The 19,354-nt window shown below is 44.5% G+C and overlaps 1 protein-coding gene across 3 annotated transcripts in view; it reads right to left on the bottom strand.

Moving 5' to 3' along the window:
• Positions 1-952: 952 nt before the first annotated feature.
• LOC121876635 (glucose dehydrogenase [FAD, quinone]-like) overlaps positions 953-19,354 on the bottom strand; it is a 34,856-nt gene continuing 16,454 nt past the window's right edge. The window contains exons 13-14 of one of the 3 annotated variants that reach the window (XR_006090795.1): positions 17,083-18,163; positions 16,945-16,979 (exon numbers count right to left, since the gene is read on the bottom strand). Coding sequence is in view for 2 of the 3 variants with exons in the window: in XM_042381914.1 (XP_042237848.1) it covers positions 1,174-1,369 (196 nt within the window). In the remaining variant the exon portion in view is untranslated. Of the gene's footprint in view, positions 1,370-16,944; positions 16,980-17,057; positions 18,164-19,354 lie in introns of those variants that run through there. The other 2 variants (XM_042381914.1, XM_042381915.1) reach the window with 2 other exon arrangements.

Below are 19,354 nucleotides of genomic sequence, written 5' to 3'. Positions count from 1 at the left end.
AAGGTCTAAGGGGAGGTGGGGGTAGGGTCTAAGGAGGTGTGGTAGGGCTGTGTGGGGAGGTGGGGCAGGGGGAAGGTGTAAGGGGAGGTGGGGCAGGGAAGGTCTAAGGGGAGGTGGGGTAGGGGAAGGTCGAAGGGAGGTGGGGTAGGGAAGGTCTAAGGAGGTGGGGTAGGGGAAGGTCTACGGGGAGGTGGGGTAGGGGAAGTCTAAGGAGGTGGGGTAGGGGAAGGTCTAAGGGGAGGTGGGGTGAGGGGAAGGTCTAAGGGAGTGTGGGGTAGGGGGAAGGTCTAAAGGAGGGGTAGGGGGAAGGTCTAAGGGGAGGTGGGGTAGGGGAAGGTTCAAGGGGAGGTGGGGAGGGGTTGTCTGAGGGAGGGGTGGGGGGAAGGTCTAAGGGAGGTGGGGTGGGGAAATGTCTGTAGGGGTAGGGGAAGGTGTAAGGGGAGGTGGGGTGGGGGGAAGGTGTAAGGGAGGTGGGGTAGGGGAAGGTCTAAGGGGAGGTGGGGGTAGGGGAAGGTCTATGAGGTGGGTAGGGAAGGTCTAAGGGAGGTGGGGTAGGGAAGGTCTAAGGAGTAAGGGTAGGGAAGGTCTAAGGGAGGTGGGGGGTAGGGGAAGGCCTAAGGGGAGGTGGGGTAGGGAAGGTCTAAGGGAGGTGGGGTAGGGGAAGGTCTAAGGAGAGGTGGGGTAGGGAAGGTCTAAGGGGAGGTGGGGTGGAAGGTCTAAGGAGGTGGGGTAGGGGAAGCGTGAAGTTTCTGTCTGTACATCTCATTAGCACGTCTTTATAGAAGTCTGGCTAACCAATAATAATTACTCTTATTTTGTCAGACCTGTCTATTTCTTGAAAACACAGCCAGGAAAGGTAAGGTCAGATTTAACGTAAACATAAGTGTAACGCCCCCCCCCCCCTTTGTTTCAAATGATGCCTAAGACATTCTACATGAATAAAATACAATTACTCATTCAGCTGAGATCTCTCTTCCCAAACTAAATGACTCCCCAATATGCTTCAATTATTAACTGATTTTGCTGAGCCCAGAACATTATAAAGATCTATTTGTGTGTGTAAAGTGACTGGATGTTAAGATGTTGTTGTACTGTATTTAGAAAATTCCTAAGTTTAGCGATATCGTTGTTTTGTGGGACGTCGCCTCATGTTCGTCACTTTGAATGTACAGATCACTTACCAATCTCAACATAGGGGCTGAAGGGGAGGACGAGAGCCACAACAAGGGCCCCGTGCGTCGACAGCTTGGTGCGGATATCCTCGATGAGGGTCCTGGGTGTGTCGCAGCGGTCCAGTAGGTTGAGGCACGTCACTACGTCGTACTGCTCGTCCTCCACCTCTTTCATCCACGACCACGTGTCCAGCACACTAGAATCATACCAAGGGACATGTCACATACCAGACTATTGATTCTACAAGACTGGGAAAGTTCTAACCTCTAATGATGGTAAATTGTTCTTGTTTCAAAGTGAACACAACATTTTCAGTGATGTGGTCATTCTAGAAAGCTCATACAAGGTTAATTAAAACTCTTATATAATCATATACAAGATCATAGTTAGACAAGATTTCCTACAAAGTTTCATTATAACTTTATATTGAGGAGATAGTTATCTTGCTTACAGAATTTATTTCTACTGACTGAGAGACCCCACACAAGTATTCAGACAGATTCAGGGTTTGGTCTCATCATCACAGGTGGAGACAAATCAGTAACAATAACCCCAAGTCACCCAGCAGAACTCTTAGCGATGGTGGCCTTCCGTTACTCTGGTTTATATAATTTATTTCAATTTCAGTTCAGTGCCATTATAACCAGGGCTGTGGAGTCGGAGTCGGAGTCGAGGAGTCGGAGGAAATTTCGGCTTGTGGAGTCGGAGTCGGTAAAATTGTCCAGACTCCGACTCCGACTCCGACTGAAGCTATTCTGTTCCTAAGAACAAATATATGAACTCAGGCATATTCATTGCAGTGATTCCACTGATCCCACTAATTTTCTTAAATTATTAAAAGAATTTATTTCCATTTTATAAGCATTATTATGAATTTATTGTAGCAGGCACAGTATAGCACTATAATTTTGGACGATAGTCTCTTCTTTACCATTTGAAATTTTGAATTATATCAAATTTTGTTTCGTTGAAAACTGCACAGAGGCTCTCAGCTACAAAACAATTAGCTACAACCTGTTTTTGGTGAGATTAAGGCAAATTTAATTTAATAACTTAATCATGTAAGGTTTATCCATTTTCCTTAATAAGGTATTCATTTCTTTAATGTACATAAATATATAACTTTACTTTAAAAGGAATTGTAGGATCATCATTTAGATCCACATCAGATTATGAGCTTAAACAAAATTCATATGCTGAGATCGAACTTTTAGATATACATGTAAATGGTGTTTTCTAGTTAATATCTTGAATTCTTAATAAATTTATTTTTCTTTTGATTGAAACTTTGAAAGTCAAGCCTATCATCTTTTTGTAGTTCTTAAATATCGTCCAGATCATTAATAAAGCTGTAGCAGTATAGCCACGGTGTTTTACTTTTTACCTATGCAGGTTACAACATACAAATTACAATTAGGATGGTAGAAATAGTTGTTACAAATAGGCCAAGGAGTCGGAGTCGGAAGCATAAAAATTTGAGGAGTCGGAGTCGAAGGTTTTGTCTTCGACTCCACAGCCCTGTTAAAATTTCCTATAAACTATTTTATAAACTTTCCAATAAAGTCAACACTTACCCATCAGTGGTCCCATAGTCTAACTCAAAAAAAAAATACCTATCCTTTTTCCACCTCTACAACAATCTGAAAATAAAGAAAATATTACCCAAATACCAAACGTTTACAAGACTCGCTCACCAACTACTCAAGTATTGGCAACACCCTTCAATTTTAATTATGGTATTGCAAAATTTAACATCACCGTAACACGTTTAGTAGACACGCTCGGCTCTAGCTCAAAAATTCTGCTAAATAATTTTCTATAATCCACAGTACAAGCCATTACAGTTCCACACATCTACCACCTGCAAATAAGTCATTAAGGTTAATCTCAATCACGGTCTGAAAACCCATATTGCAGTAACCAAATTTAACAACAGAGTGACAATGCCCAAATCTTATTGGCGGGGGGAGCTGCCCCCCCCCCCCCAACAGGATTATTAAACAAATAACTTAAACGATATGGTGATATTACAGGCATTTTCTAGATCGGAGAGGATACGGCCGCATCGCTGCTTCAGCAGCCTGGGCGGCAGTAATTTATTGTGGTGGCGAGAAACGTCGAGCCAATGCATTGATGAACAAATTTCTTTCCGGTCTGAAAGCACAGAAATTCTCAGTGTAGACAGTATTTAAAGGAGCCCGACCCGTGACACTGACGTTCATAGTGGCGTGTACAGCGACCGTGGTGAATTGAATTAATGCGGTTGGCGAGATTAACCTTTCTGTTATGTATGCGGGGGCCGGAACTTCCCAGGCTCACGTATATACGGATGCACAAGGAAGAAACAACAAGAGAATAAATATAACTAATTTGAGCAAGAAAAAAATTATAGAAATATATTGAATAAAAAGAAGTATGAAATGAGGAAATTCCGCGTCCTTACAGCAGGTATAACAATTCCCGTCCACACGCGGAGGCAAAAATTAAAGTTGTGAACCCCTGACAGGCGACCTGCACCTTGCACACTAACGTCATCGATTGATCCCGCGGCCAACTACGTATATGCTGTGTGGCTTATGAGATTTTCGCCTTGCTCTCCAATCTCATTATTGTCTTTTGGAACAGTACCAACTACTAAAATATGTATAGACTAAAAATATTCTTGAAAGAAACAAGGATAGCCAAAGCAACGCCATGCGGTCTTTTCCAAACTACACTGAAGGTTACATAATAATTCCTCGAGATAAGGCCACTATGACCCAAGGCTCTCCATTGGACCAGCCATTTCAAGATTGTTATTAATGTCAAATCTATCTTCCTGGCTAAGTAAACTCAATATACATAGCAATGAATCACTTACCTGTCCTTCTGGTCTTGCACCCCTCGCATCCACGTTTATATCTGGTTGCTGTCGGGAGACTTATTTTCTTACCCACTTTCTCTCGGGTTTATAGGGTCACTTATCACTACACACAAAATCACCTGACAGAATCTCAAAAAATACAAAAAAAACTTTGAGGCACCAATGTGGTTTATTACTCAAAACACTCATAGCTGCGGCTTCCTCTTTTTTCAGGTTTCCACAACGGTCACTTTTCACTATTATCTGTCCTAGCCGGAGATGCAGTAATATACGCACATTTCAGCTTATAGACGGTCAGTCACAGCCATGAACACAATTTAATGTTTCCTTAATGTTAGCACAGGCAGTACTTTCAGTTTCATACCCACACAGCTTTAGCCCGAGTAAATGTCAACATTACACTCTTAAAACACTAATAAAAGATACTACATCGGTTTACACAAACACCATCTTAATGCACTTAAAAATAAACTAAATTTCGGTCACATTTTCTTACCGAAACGGAGCACAATCTGCCAATTTAATAAAATACACTATTCATTTAAATTTCCAATATTTACTTGGCACAATAACAACTTAAATTTCACTTTAATAGAAGTACCGTATTCGCTAAAATATTCTGTATTTCGGGTTCATTAATTTTTCTCGTTGAAAAGCGAACTAATTCACCACAAACAGGATTCTTAAATAGGTTTCAAAAGACCACAAACCAGACACATCAATGAAGCGTATGACTGCTGTTATGGACCACAGAATTACGTTTAAGAACAACATATATGTGCTGAGAACTTACTCCCGAACAACAAAATGACACTACACAACTATAAACATAGTTCTCTTTTCACAAGAACAACACTTCACAAGAATACACGAGGACCACAACCACACACAAAGGTCCGAGTGAAACAGATTGTTTGCTGCTGGGTGAACCTCTGAGGTGACCTCGCTTGCCGCCGACTCGATGGTGAACCGTCAAATCATTCAATTTCAATTTCAATTTCAATTGTTTATTCCTTGATAGAGGAAGCGGGATCCTAGTGCTGTCACTAGGTACCCCTGTACAATGACACCAGAATCATCTGGCAAGTGTGAAAAGTATATACAGTATAAATATTATAAAGGGGCTTACTAAAGCCTAAGGAAGGAAGGATGTTCCTTTAACACATAATCAATATTATTTACAAAATATCTGGCCAGTATTGGGAGGATCATCGTGTCTCCGTCAGGGGGTCGTGGAGTGGTGGTCCAGCAGGCGTCACGGAAGCGTTGTGTGTGGGGACATCTTAGGAGGTAGTGAATAAGGGTGCGGCTGTCGGGTCTTCTGCATAACGCACAAGAGCGTTGCTCAGGGGATGTGGGGATACCAATCTCCCAAGCAAAGTCATACCCAATGATGATACGGGCAGCAATCACGTCCCCCTTCCGCGACCCTTTCCCGTAGACGTACGAGAGGTCAGGAAGTTTACGGAGGACATCGTACCATGTGGGCGGGGAGTCCAGGGGGATGGCTGCTTCCCGAGCTTCTCTCTGTTTGCGGCGGATTTGGGTCCTAATCTGTAAGAGTGTTCGAGGAACAACGTAGTCAGGTGTGGCCTTGTTGCAGCCAGTCTTGGCAAGGTCATCTGCTGCCTCATTCCCCAAGATACCGACATGACTGGGTATCCATAGGAATGTCACAGGGCGGCCTGCATCCTGAAGTGTGGATGTTAACCCTCGTATTCGGAGGATGAGGTCCTTATTTTCCCCAGATCCAAATGCGATCCCGTCGAGAGCAGACCTGGAATCGCAGCAGACAAGCAAGGGGCAGAAACCATCTGCTTCTTCCTCAGCGAGAAGGGCAGCAAGGAGGGCTATTAGTTCAGCCTGAGTGGAGGATGCCCCGTCAGAAACTCTGAGAGACAGTTTGATAGGCTCAGGGGCATCAGGACGGGAGATGTAGACACCAGCCCCGGCCCTACCTGTAGCGGGGTCAACAGAACCATCAGTGTAGAGGACGACCCTACCTGGGGACCAGTGAGCGATCCTGGAGAGGTGGTATTTGCAGAGAATAACAGGGTTCACCTGGGATTTCGGGAGCGGTCCACCGAGGGCAATCACTTCAGGTTGAAAATCCAGCCAGGGAGAAGGAGACGAACCAACAGCAGGGGTGACAACAATATCAGGCAGGAGGTCGTGTTCCTGAAGGGCTCGGATGAGTGACCCTCGCCACTGTCTTCTAGATGGAGGTCGGTCTCGAACAGCAGTAGTCAAGTTGGTTTGGACATAGTTGCCCCTAGGATCCCGTAGAATGGAAACGGCAGTTTTTAGGTAAAACTCCTGGACACGATCCTGTAAGGGGGAAAGACCAAGTTCGTTATATAGAGAAGTAGAGCGTGTCCACTGAGGAGCCCCAAGGATGATACGAGCAGCTTTCCTCTGGATAACTTCGAGACGGTTGACAGCAGTCCGACTAATGTTGACGAGGGCAGGGGCGGCGTAGTCGACACAGGAACGGACAAAAGACTTGTACATGGTGAGAAGTACAGGGATGCTGGCACCAAGGGAACCCCTGCACATGGTAGAGAGGGGAGCGAGACGCCGAAAACATATGTCTCGAAGATAGCGGACTTCAGGGATCTGACAACGTGTGCGAGTTACATACACACCCAGGTATTTTGTCTCATTAACCCAGTCCAAGGGCGTTCCTGATAAGAAAAGGGGTGGAGGTACAACACGACCGTGCCACATGGCTTTTGTTTTCGCAGTTGAAAGAAGGAAACCAAGTGAATCACACTCTCTGGAGACCAGATCAAGGGCTTCCTGCATGCTGAGGTAGTCAGGGGCTTGGAGGAGGACATCGTCGGCATATCCTGAGTGGACAACTTCTGTCGGCCACGGGAGTGATGCAATGGAGTGCATGAGAGTGTTAAACAAGGTGGGACTCAGGACTCCACCTTGAGGGGTGCCGAGGTTCATTTCTTGAACAGGAGACATAGAGCCTTCAACGCGAACCCGGGCCTGACGTCCAGTGAGGTAAGAGGCGATCCATTGTAGAAGTCTCCCTTTAACCCCTAACCGCGCAAGTTCAGCTAAAATGAGGGCAGGCTGAGCCGTATCAAAGGCTCCCTTGATATCAAGGAAGACGGAGACGCGGGCAGTCTGATTGCAATAAAAGGAAGCAATGGAGTGTGCTGTGCTGCGATGTTGAATGAAACCATTGAGGGAGTTGTGGAAGCCGCCTATGGTGTGAAGAAGGCGACGATGGAGTATCCTCTCCATCATCTTGCAAACACAGGAGGTAAGACTAATGGGTCGATATTTCCCAGGATCTCCCGGCTTAGGGATGGGGATAATAGTGGCATTTTTCCAGTTGGACGGGAGAACCCCATGTTCATAAGACATATTGTAGAGAGCAAGCAAGGGGCCGTTAGGAATATTAGTACAGGCGTTGAGGACGGAGTAGGTTATCTGATCATCCCCAGGAGAGGTGTCTTTTCTAGAGCGACGAGCACTGTCAAGCTCGAACTGTGTGATGGGATGATCAGTGGGGGCAGGGGAGGTAAGAGCAGCACGAACAACAGGCTCAGACGCATCGATGCGGGCCTGCACTGCCTCCTGCATTGGATCTGGAAGTGCCTCAGGGGAGGAAGCTCGTGCCCAGTCCTCCATTAAAGAGCAGGCAAGGGAGGCGGGGTCAGGGTGGGGAGGAGGCCTCCGTCGAGTACCCCGTATAGCATTAATCCGATTCCATACATAAGAGGGTGACGACTGGAACGATAGAGACCCCGTGAAGGATAGCCAGTCCGCCTCACGTATCCGACGGCGCTCCTGAGTTGCAAAGGAGCACCAATTTTTGAAGTCTTCCCAGTCCTCTGGAGACCGAGACCTCCGTATGGCAGAGTGGAGATCACGGGTTACCTGCCGGAGATGTCTCATGGCAGGGATACGATACCAGTAGTTGGTGGCACTTCTGGGGTGACGGGGAGGGCGTGGAGGGGTAGCGCGATTGACAGAGTCATACACGGCATCAACAAAATCAGCGCTGTAAGAGTCAAGGGACTGAGGGACAACATAGGAATCCGCCCAGGTAGAAAGGTATTGGGTAAAGGAAGGAACAGCATCTTGTGTGAGACGAAGGCGAGGGGATCGATAAGGAGTTGATGTCGGGGCAGAGAAGGAGAGCCTGAGATGGGTAGTAACGGTAAGATGGTCACTATACAGAGCAGGCTCGGTGCAGACGGTAGGATGAAAGGAAGTATGACCGTTCAATAGTAAGCCAACATCAAGGAAACTATGGGGGAGGCGAGTAGGATCGTCAGGACAAAGAAAGCGAACATCATCATCCCCATTAAGAAACTGTGAGAGATGTGATCCGTTAAGGGTACATGGAGTGGGATGATCCGGAGTAAGAGTGGGATGGCGGGCATTAAAGTCGCCAAGAACAATAGTGGGAACCCCATCATGGAGGTCGTGAAGAACCTGGGGGTCCAGAGAATCACTCTTGAAATGAACATTGACTACACGAAGGGTCCGGTCACCAAGAGTAAGGGAGACAGAAAGTAATTCAGACGGGGGTCCATGTGAGTCAGGTGAAGGGAGACGAACAGATGGAATGGTGTTACGCACAAGGGTGAGGAGGCCACGAGCCTGCCCACGGTACCGAGGCAGGGTGTAAACAGAATAGCCAGAGAGGCGGAGTGGAGTAACATCGTCTGTGATGGTTTCCTGAAGTAGAGCAACATCTACTTGATGGGAGAGCACAAACTGGGCGAGGTCTGTCCGGCGAGGTCTAAGTCCCTGGATGTTCCATTGTAAGAAGAGGAGGGAACGGCCTCCGGTGTGAGATGAGTCGGAGGGGCTAGACTGGGCTCCAGAGGAGGTACCAAATTCTGTTGAGAGAAATGGAGAGGGAGGAGTGGGAGAGCGAGGGATGGATCCTCCATCTCGGGAGATGGAAGGAGGCGGGTCATCAGGGCTTGCAAAGTGCGCCCCTGTTGGGTCAGGGTGTCCAGAATGAGTTGTTGTTGCTTCTGCAATGTCGCAATTGTTTTCACAAACAAGTCGAGTTGGGCTGAGAGAAGGTTGATTTGCTTGGAGTGGCGATCCAGACGGAGAGTGATTGTTTCCATAGAACCAACTTGGTGTACCTGTGCAGGAGCTGGAGGTGGCAGCGAGGATTGCCGAGGGCCCGACTGGGCATGTGGTGGTGGTAGCGACGGAGAGGGACGGTGAGGGTTCAGTTGAGTAAGAGGTGGTGGTGCTGGTGAGAGACAGCGGGGGTCCGGGTGGGCAGGAGATGGTGGTGACTGTGTGGCAGGGCCGGCAACGACCTTGTTCCAAGAACGGTAGGGAGAGGGAGGGAGGGGAGAAAGGATGGGTGGTAGGGGTGATAGAGGGGGTGGTAGAGGAGAGGAGATCAATGGGAAATCCTTGGTGGATGGAAGAGGCGGTGGTGGATAGGATTGAGGTTTGGTTGACAGGGGCTTCGTCAGAGACGAGGGCGGTGGTACAAGGTAAGTTTTCCCCGGGCGAGTGCCAGGACGCTGTGGGCAATTGGCATTCCAGGCGTGGTGACTGCCATGGCAATTGACGCACCGTGGAATAACTGGGATTTTGTTCTGAATTTTCGATTTGCATTCCACTGTGTCGTGAGGACCTGCACAGAAACCGCAGGCGACCATCCTCGTGCACTCCCAGGTGCGGTGTTTCCACGATTGGCAACGACCACAGATTTTCGGGGTTCCGATAAATCGGTCGAGAGGACAGTTGTGAATTGGTCCTACATTCACCTTCGGGGGGAGGGGGCCCACCCACCAGCCGATGAGTTCGTTGGATGGACGTTTGGAGACCGGGTTGATGCGGCGTTCCATGTCCAGTAGTTGTGGGAGAAGAGGGCGAAGATCGTCGATAGGGATCTCCCAGGGTACGTGGCGAACCATTACCTTGGTACGACGAGTTTCTGGGGTGATGATGGTGAACTTCAGCATCACCTCCCCCTGGGGAGCAGGAAAGCCCACCTGAGTGAGCAGGCGTACCGTCTCGTCCATTTGTGTGGTGACTATCACGGCTGTGGGACCTCGGCGGAGGCGAAGTGTTGAGTCCTGAAGTGGAGAGCAGTGACGGAAGAACCAGGTCGTCCGTGTGCTCAGAGGCAAGTCCCGAGGGAAGGCGAGACGACGAAGGCGCGACGGGGCAGGGAGACAAAGGGAATCCCCTATGTCCATCGTCGGCGGAGGGTCGGTCATTGAGCCACATGTAGGCTCACTTGGGGACCCCGATGACAGGAGTCCACCCTCTACAGCCCCAGAAGGGGTGCAAGGGGGAGCCGTGGCCCCTGCTGGAGACCCTGACTTCTGAGGTTTCTGCTTCTTCTTTGACGTGTCTTCAAGAAGAAAGTCGTCAGCATCACTGTCACCTACTGCCGCCGTTTCCAACGAACGGGAGCGTTTAACGGCGGGCATAGGGCACGTTGGCAACACTGCAGTCAGGTGGAGTGGTAATGACGTCACTGCTACGTCACACTATCACATTGCGCATGCGCAAACTTGAAAAACTTTGCTCAGAGGGATCGGGTGGTAGGACCAGATGTTTTATCCCCAAAAAATGACAAAGTCCAAAAGTAACAAAAAAATATATGCCACTGTGCTGATAACTGGGTCTTACTATAGTTGTCTGCACAGGCTGGGATTGGTAGACTCGCTGAATTCGTCAGAAATACGAATTTTAAGGAGCAGTCTCTTACAGCCTTTGTTGACACTACGCACGCATGCGCGTTCCTGTCAAATCATTCGCTTTCTGGTCCGTGAATTCGTTCATTCGAAAAAACTTTAAATTTTCGAGATTTTATTCTTCACCTTGGCATCAAAGTACAAGGAGACAATGAGAACTCTAGTGTGATCTTCAATATTATTAAAACCAAGTCCAGGAAAGTCGATTTCATGAAATATAGTCAAAATTTCTGGGTCCTAAAACCATCAGATTCGCGGTTTGTGAATCCTCGACTTCTCCAGCAAACACCGTCACAACCAAACGAGGGGTTTAAGCCCCTCAATAACACCCCGAGGTAAACTGCTGTGTTGGGTATTCACACTGAACAACACTATAAACATAAGTGGACGAGAGAATTTGTGATAAGCAAAGGAACGAAAAAGTTATGATAGGAAGTCACAGCCTACAGTGGCAGCATCGTAGTCAATAAAGTTTCCTTCCGAGATGGAAATAGTAAGATAACCACACACCCTACCTACAGTCACTCTCTTGTCTCTCAAGCCAGACACAAACATGCTTGCCTTGTTGACCGGGGTGTCAGGGTCAAACTGTTATGGATCCCCTCTCACATAGGCCTCATAAAACATGACAGAGTTGATGCCCTCGCCAAACTCGCGTCTAACAAAGACACCGTTGAATACAATTTGGGTCTGTCAAAAAGAACCCTTAAAACTGTAATTAGGAAAGAACTTATTGATGAGTTTGACGCAAGTAGACTAGTGCAAACAGGCACTAGTCGATCCATAGTTTACCATGATGAGATGTATCAAGTGAAACATGTATTTGGAGCAAGCAACAAGATCACTAGATTACAAGATGTTGTAACCGCTAGATTAAGGTTAGGATATAAGTACCTCTGGCAGTATGTTCCTCGAGCAGATGTAAACAAAACTAAATGTAAAGTGTGTGGCTAGACATATGGCCACACATTTGAACACTACGTCCTCGACTGTGTGAAGATAGAACCTTTTAGGGACAGGTCCAAGCACACTGTGTGTGAAATGGCACAACACTTCATCTCTAATGGCAAGATAGCCGACATATTAAGATTGTATCCACTTTTTTGCACTTAGTAACTATATCAATTCTCATGTACAGAACCAAATACACAATGTGCTTGAATACCTCCCACGTAAATGTGAATAACAAAGTGTGAGGCCAGACATACTGCCTCACACGCCTGTTCTCACGCATTTGTGAATAAGTTACCCTTTATGTATAGAACTAAACAAATAATGTAATTGAAATACTGTGTAACATTCAGTGCCATAATATCCTGACAACGGGGGTTAATTATTATGACCCGTTGTAAACTCTACTCTGTAATCCTTTTGCGCTACCGCTCACAGGATGAGTGTGGGGTGCACAATAAAGTAGCCGCCGTAAGCGGCAAAATCAAGTCACTCAGATCTATATTCCTTGATGAGAACAATGAACAATGAATTTACAAAAGTCAGGAACTGGGCAACGTGTAATTAACTGCCCCTAAAACATTGTACGCATACAGTATATTTACAATAATGTAAAAAAAAAAAATATGGTACCATTCTCATATGTATTTACTAATCCATATGCTACTAAATGTTATATAATAATTCCTTGAGATAAATGTACAGTATATTATCAGGTACCACATTTACTCTCCAAGATACTGTACGTGTGAGGTGAAGCCTGACCATATAAATCATTATCAAATTATACGTGATTGAGCTTTATCAGTAATAGTAACTATCTCTCTCACCATTGACATGTCAACTCAAAACTGGTGTCTGTAAGTGACGGAGCTAACAGTTCGGCCATAAACTAAACCCGATGCAATTGACTGCGGTTAGTGGGAGGTGGATCCTTCCCACAGTTTCATAGTGGGGTTGTACTTTTGTAGTAAAGTGTTTAACTACAAGCACTTTGTCTCTTCAAACCGTTGTGCCCAGGTGGGTTGTTCCCTGTAGAAAGTAATGTTGCATTATGTTTTCCGAGTAAAGTCGCATTTTCACAAATTAAGTTTGTATGTAACCAATAAAAATCGCTAGTTATTCTACTTGTATTTTATGGAATCCCTTTCTAATTTACTGAAACAAATCTTTGGTTGCTATATAACCTGGACTACGTCTATTTAGTAAGTTTGTCCAAAATATTTATCGTAAAATAATCTATTGTTAAACGCTTTCTTCTTGAGAAATACTGCTCTATCTTTAAATATGATGGCCTTTTCACAACATGATCTACTGCTAATGAACGATGATGAAATTAATGTGCAATTTCTTATTTTTCCAGTCGTTCAAAATACACCTCTTATAAAGAGTGCGAAAAACGAATACGTAGTTTGTTTTTGGTACTGTCTGAGAACACCACCAGAACTAGTAAAATACTAAAAGCCAACCAAGAAATTTGGAAAACTAACCTATGTATGAAATAACCTCTTTGACCTCAGTTAATAGGCCACTACAGTACTAAATATTAACCAGTAGTCTTTCAATTTAACAAGACCAATGTTCAGTCGAAATTAGGGTAAAATGGTCTTGTTTTATAGTGAATTTTAGGATTTTAAGTTTTAGAATCTGTGATTCAGACCATTTGCTTCTATAGCATTTCCGTCCCTCGTAACACCATCTGTGAGGGAGTTACTACACCACGTGATACCCCTCGTAACACCATCTGTGAGGGAGTTACTACACCTCGTGAGGTCCCTCCTAACACCATCTGAGGGAATTGCTACACCACGTGAGGCCCCTCATAACCCCATCTGCGAGGGAATTGCTACACCACGTGATGCCCCTCGTAACACCATCTGTGAGGGAGTTACTACACCACGTGAGGCCCCTCATAACCCCATCTGAGGAAACTACTACACCACGCCAGGTCCCTCGTAACACCATCTGAGGAAACTACTACACCACGTGAGTTCCTAACACCATCTGGGCGGGAGTTGCTACACTACGAGTTTGCTGTTCAACACATACATTAATCTGTATGTTCCTTTCTCTAATGAAGGCTTTTGTTAAACCACCAATGTATGTAATAAGTCATTTATGTCCAATGTATATTTTCAGCCTTCGGGCTGCAGAATTTTTTCAATAAACTGTTTATTATATTTTTGGTATTTGGAAATAAAATTGCTGCACATTATTATTTGTTTTAACATGGGCAGGACTTAGAAGTTAAGGAAAATTCTGCAGTAAAACAACAAAAATAAAACATACTGGTGTTATGATCGCACTAAGCGTGAATTGATTAAAGACCAGATTTGATAGTGGTGCGGGTTTTCCTACATTTTGGAGTCTGTCCGTGCTTGGTAATTGCTAACAGCATGACTAACCGTGCAAAAGGGCTAAAATAATGCACCTATGAGTATCAAGATGTAGGCTGGTCTCGGTGTTGTGGTAAAAGGTTAGGTCCGGTTTTAATGGTTCTACTGACATTTGTAAGTGATAACAGATCTGATGTTCCGACCAGTGGCTGTTGGGGTGGAGGATTCCTTACTTGTTAACGGGTATTGTTTTAACGGTGAGTAGAGATCGTGTGGTATCTAAACCTTTGAACAGACACCCCACTAAAGATATTGAACAATGAGTGTCTTAGTTTGTTTCTATTGCATGTAGTTACTGGTAGTGCTCACAGAAGTGTCAAGGAATTACTGTAGCTAAAATCTCGACTGATTACACATTCAAGGTTTTTGTTTTCTCATTAAGGCAGAACTAAGCTCAAGTAGATAAATCTGAAAACACCTCTTACTTAATGATGGAGGTCATGGGTTTTAAAATTGTTCTGTGGGTGTAACTGGTGTGAGGTCCCCCCAAGAAGTACCACTACACCCACAACTGTCTGCATACATCTTACATTTCCTGTGTATATGACTCTGAATTGTTAGGTTGAGGAAGAAACCGGATTAATTCAAAGGGCATTTATTTTCGGAGGAATAATATTAACAAAACCGACTACAGTTCAGTATTTTTGGTTGCGATTAATTTTCACTACGAACATATACTCAGTTGCTAGTGTGTTATCCAGGTTCTATGAGAGTAAGGCACATGGACCGGACGGAATGTAAAGAAGTGTACTGAAGTTCTGGCCCGTGCTTGCTCACCTCAAGACCCAAACTTTTCCTCCTCCTTGGAAGCATGCCTTGCTTCAGCCCATCCCGAAGAAGGGTGACCATTCTAATCCCTCTAACTATCGCCCCATTGCCCTAATTTCATCACTCCCTAAGATTTTTTTAAACTATCTTGAACTCCCATTTTCGCTGCCACCTTGAACTCCATTCTCTTTTGTCGGATAACCAGTATGGCTTTCGCCAGGCGAGACCTACTAGTGATCTGCTCTCCTACTGCACCCATTTTTGGTCATCCTCTCAGGGATTATGGGGAAAATTTTGTTAGGGCCCTCGACAACTCCAAAGCATTTGACAGGGTATGGCGCAAGTCTTTGCTTTCTAAACTTTCCTCTTATGGTTTCTCTCCCCCACTTTCTCTAATCCTCTTGTGGCTTCTACCTCAGACATCACTTCGCTTACCTACATAATAAAACACATCACCCCTCTCTCTCTCACCTACAAAATAAAACACATCACCTCTCTCTCTCTCTCTCTCCCTCCCTCACCTACATAATAACACACATCACCTCTCTCTCCCTCCCTCACCTACATAATAAAACACATCACCTCTCTCTCTCTCACCTACAAAATAAAACACATCACCTCCCTCTCTCTCTCACCTACATAATAACACACATCACCTCTCTCTCTCTCTCACCTACATAATACAACACATCACCTCTCTCTCTCTCACCTACATAATAAAACACATCACCTCTCTCTCTCTCTCACCTACATAATACAACACATCACTCTCTCACCTACATAATAAAACACATCACCTCTCTCTCTCTCTCACCTACATAATACAACACATCACCTCTCTCTCTCTCACATCACACATACACATCACCTCTCTCTCTCTCACCTACATAATAAAACACATCACCTCTCTCTCCTCACCTACATAATACAACACATCACCTCACCTACATAAACAACATCACTCTCTCTCTCTCACCTACATAATAAACACATCACCTCTCTCTCTCTCACCTACCACATCAATACATACAACACATCACCTCTCTCTCATCTCACCTCTCTCTCTCTCTCTCTCACTCTCTCTCTCTCACCTACATAATACAACTTACATCACCTCTCTCTCTCTCTCTCTCTCACCTACATAAGACAACCTCACCTCTCTCTCTCTCTCTCACCTACATAATACAACACATCACCTCTCTCTCTCTCTACACACATCTCTCTCTCTCTCTCACACCTACATAAAACACATCACCTCTCTCTCCCTCACCTACATAATAAACACATCACCTCTCTCTCTCACACCCACATAATACAACACATCCTCTCTCTCTCTCTCTCTCACCTACATAATAACACACATCACCTCTCTCACACCTACACAGCACATCACCTCTCTCTCTCTCTCTCACAACACACATACTCACCTCTCTCTCTCTCTCTCACCTACATAATAACACACATCACCTCTCTGTCTCTCTCTCTCACCTACATAATAACACACATCACCTCTCTCTCTCTCTCACCCACACCTAATAACACACATCACCTCTCTATCTCTCTCTCACCTACATATAACACACATCACCTCTCTATCTCTCTCTCTCACCTACAATAACACACACACTCACTCTCTCTCTCTCTCACCTACATAATAACACACATCACCTCTCTCTCTCTCTCTCTCACCTACATAATACACATCACCTCTCTCTCTCTCTCTCTCACCTACATAATAACACACATCACCTCTCTCTCTCTCTCTCACCTACATGAACACACATCACCTCTCTATATCTCTCTCTCACCTACATGCACCACATCATCTCTCTCTCTCTCACCTACATAATAACACACTCCTCTCTCTCTCTCACTCTCTCACCTACTCTCTCTCTCTCTCTCTCTCTCTCTCTCTCTCTCTCTCTCCCTACATAATAACACACATCACCTCTCTATCTCTCTCACCTACATAATAACACACATCACCTCTCTCTCTCTCTCTCTCTCACCACCACATACACTCTCTCTCTCTCTCTCTCAACATAATAACTACATCATCTCTCTATCTCTCTCTCCACCCTACATAATAACACACATCACCTCTCTCTCTCTCTCTCTCACCTACACATAATAACACACATCACCTCTCTCTCTCTCTCTCTCTCTCTCTCCACCTACATAATACTTCAATCACCTCTCTCTCTCTCCTCTCTCTCTCTCTCACCTACATAATAACACAAATCACCTCTCTCTCTCTCTCTCTCACCTACATAATAACACACATCACCTCTCTCACCTACAGTACATAACATACTCATATCCTCCTCAATTTTTTTTATTCCTATTTTTTCGCCTCCCAGGCCATTGTGGGTCGATGACCTGTGCCCAGGTGGGCTATTCCCCATAAAAAAAGTACTATGTCTAGTATATCCTCCATAAATTTATACCTGTACAATGATCTCCCAGCACTTCATATACACCAGTACAAAATAGTCACATACTGTACAGCGCAATAATGGCTTATGTATACTATACAATACAGTGTACTCAAAAAAATCAAGCATTTATCATTACTTCATATTACTGTTCTTTAATTTACTTTATTCTCTTTGCCACTCATTGGCTTGTTAGATGCTTGGGCAGTCGATCACGTCTCTGTTAAGCACTTTTAGGAAGTATTGATCGTGTACTGGCTCCAGAATGTGTCTGTGCCAGTGTTGGTCAAGTCTCGTTTTGAATGAACTTTCACTCGGTGCCAACACAATGTTCTCTGGCAGATTGTCCGAAGAGTTTAAAACTCACTCCATAAAAAGTTGCCCCTAACAGTTTTCTGAACTTGTGGCTTCTTCAAATTTTAGTTGTGGCCCCCTAGCAAGGCAGGCTTCCATCAGGTTCATGTATGATCACTTGACTGAATAGTGACCTCCGAGATGTTTATAAATCATATACAATACATCCCAAAGCGCAATCGCTTTATACTACAGTACAATGATCTCTAATATCAAAATACAGTATACGTACTGTATAATCAAAATCTGTACAAATCAAGAATTTACAATAAACTTTCAAGCAAACTTTATATACACTGATACAATATAAGCATCTACAATTATATACAGTACATGTGCCGAGTAGATCACAATGGAGTGAGGGAGACAGTGTGTCAGCCGTGGCCATTCCAGTCCTCCTTGATGAAGTCGGATGCCTTCTCAGCAATCATGAGGGTTGCAGCGTTGGTGTTGCCGGACACGATGATGGGCATGACTGAAGCGTCCACCACCCGCAGCCCAGACACCCTGTGAACCCTGAGGTCATACAGGTCATCATAGGTCACATACATCCTCTGTGGAGCTCATTAAGGTTACCACTAAATTAAATTTCTTTATTGACCTTTTCCTCATAATTAACAGAGCACAAAATACTGCATCACTGAATATTCAACAGCTAAACATCCTCTCTTCCTTCCTACCACCCAACTGTAAATAAGTACTCTTGTTTTGTCCTCTTGAATTTTTATTTCATTATGAAAAAGCTTACGGTAAATAAAATTCAGCGATCAAACATTACACGAGGTATTTAAATGTAAAACTCTGCATGTAGAATACAGCTACCGTATTTACAACTACAGTACTGTATTCTGTTCTGAACATTTTGCTGGATACTGTTGTTAAGTAAAAAGATCTGAGCATTGTGACAGATCATTCAGTGAAGGCAGTTCAACAAGTGGAAACAGCAAACTGAGATTTAAGAATTATTAAGTGTACCTTTGAGTACAAAGATAGATCTACGGAATGGTCTACTGTACTGCGCACATCATTGTCATCCTTAATATCTCTTTTATTCATAGTACGCTACATAACATTCAAATCCACGGTGCTTGTAGTGTCACAAAAAACGGGAAACTTTGGTAAAAGATAATTCACCTACTGTATGTTGTTTTATACAAATTGTACCAAGGTACGGTCATATAATATTAAATGTATGTACTTATAGCACTAAGGAGAACTCAAGGTATCTATAGGATGATTGGGAAGGTCCAATTGATACAAACTAGTACTATACTATAAGGGACAAGTGTAGATCGCGTTTGAAGGTCATACTATTTACGTCTGTGAACGATTAGTGAACATAGTTACCGCAGGTATCAGATAAAAATATAAGAGAACAATGATCTGGAGAAAGGATAAATGTATCAGACCTATGTGAAGTGTTGGAAGTGATCCAGAAACTATACTTCAAAGAAAATATCTTGTATGCCTCGGTGTGACCTTAATACACCTCGTTATCTCATGTGACGAATAACCACGAACAATGCGACGATCAGAGAATCTTATGAAATGTGTTCAACGACTGCAACGTGTGAGGGGAGGATCCCTAAATACAGATCGAAGTGAAGTGGATATACCCACGCCATGAATATACGACGCTAGGCTTTGTCTATGTTGGCGCCCATTCTGCCCCGGGCTACAGTTTTGAGTTATTGATATAGCACAATT

The sequence above is a fragment of the Homarus americanus genome, unplaced genomic scaffold (assembly GCF_018991925.1).
Source record: "Homarus americanus isolate GMGI-L3 unplaced genomic scaffold, GMGI_Hamer_2.0 scaffold28, whole genome shotgun sequence".
Classification (NCBI taxonomy): Eukaryota; Metazoa; Arthropoda; class Malacostraca; order Decapoda; family Nephropidae; genus Homarus; species Homarus americanus.
The sequence above is the reverse complement of the archived record's forward strand: the minus strand, read 5'-3'. Positions and strand labels throughout refer to the sequence as shown.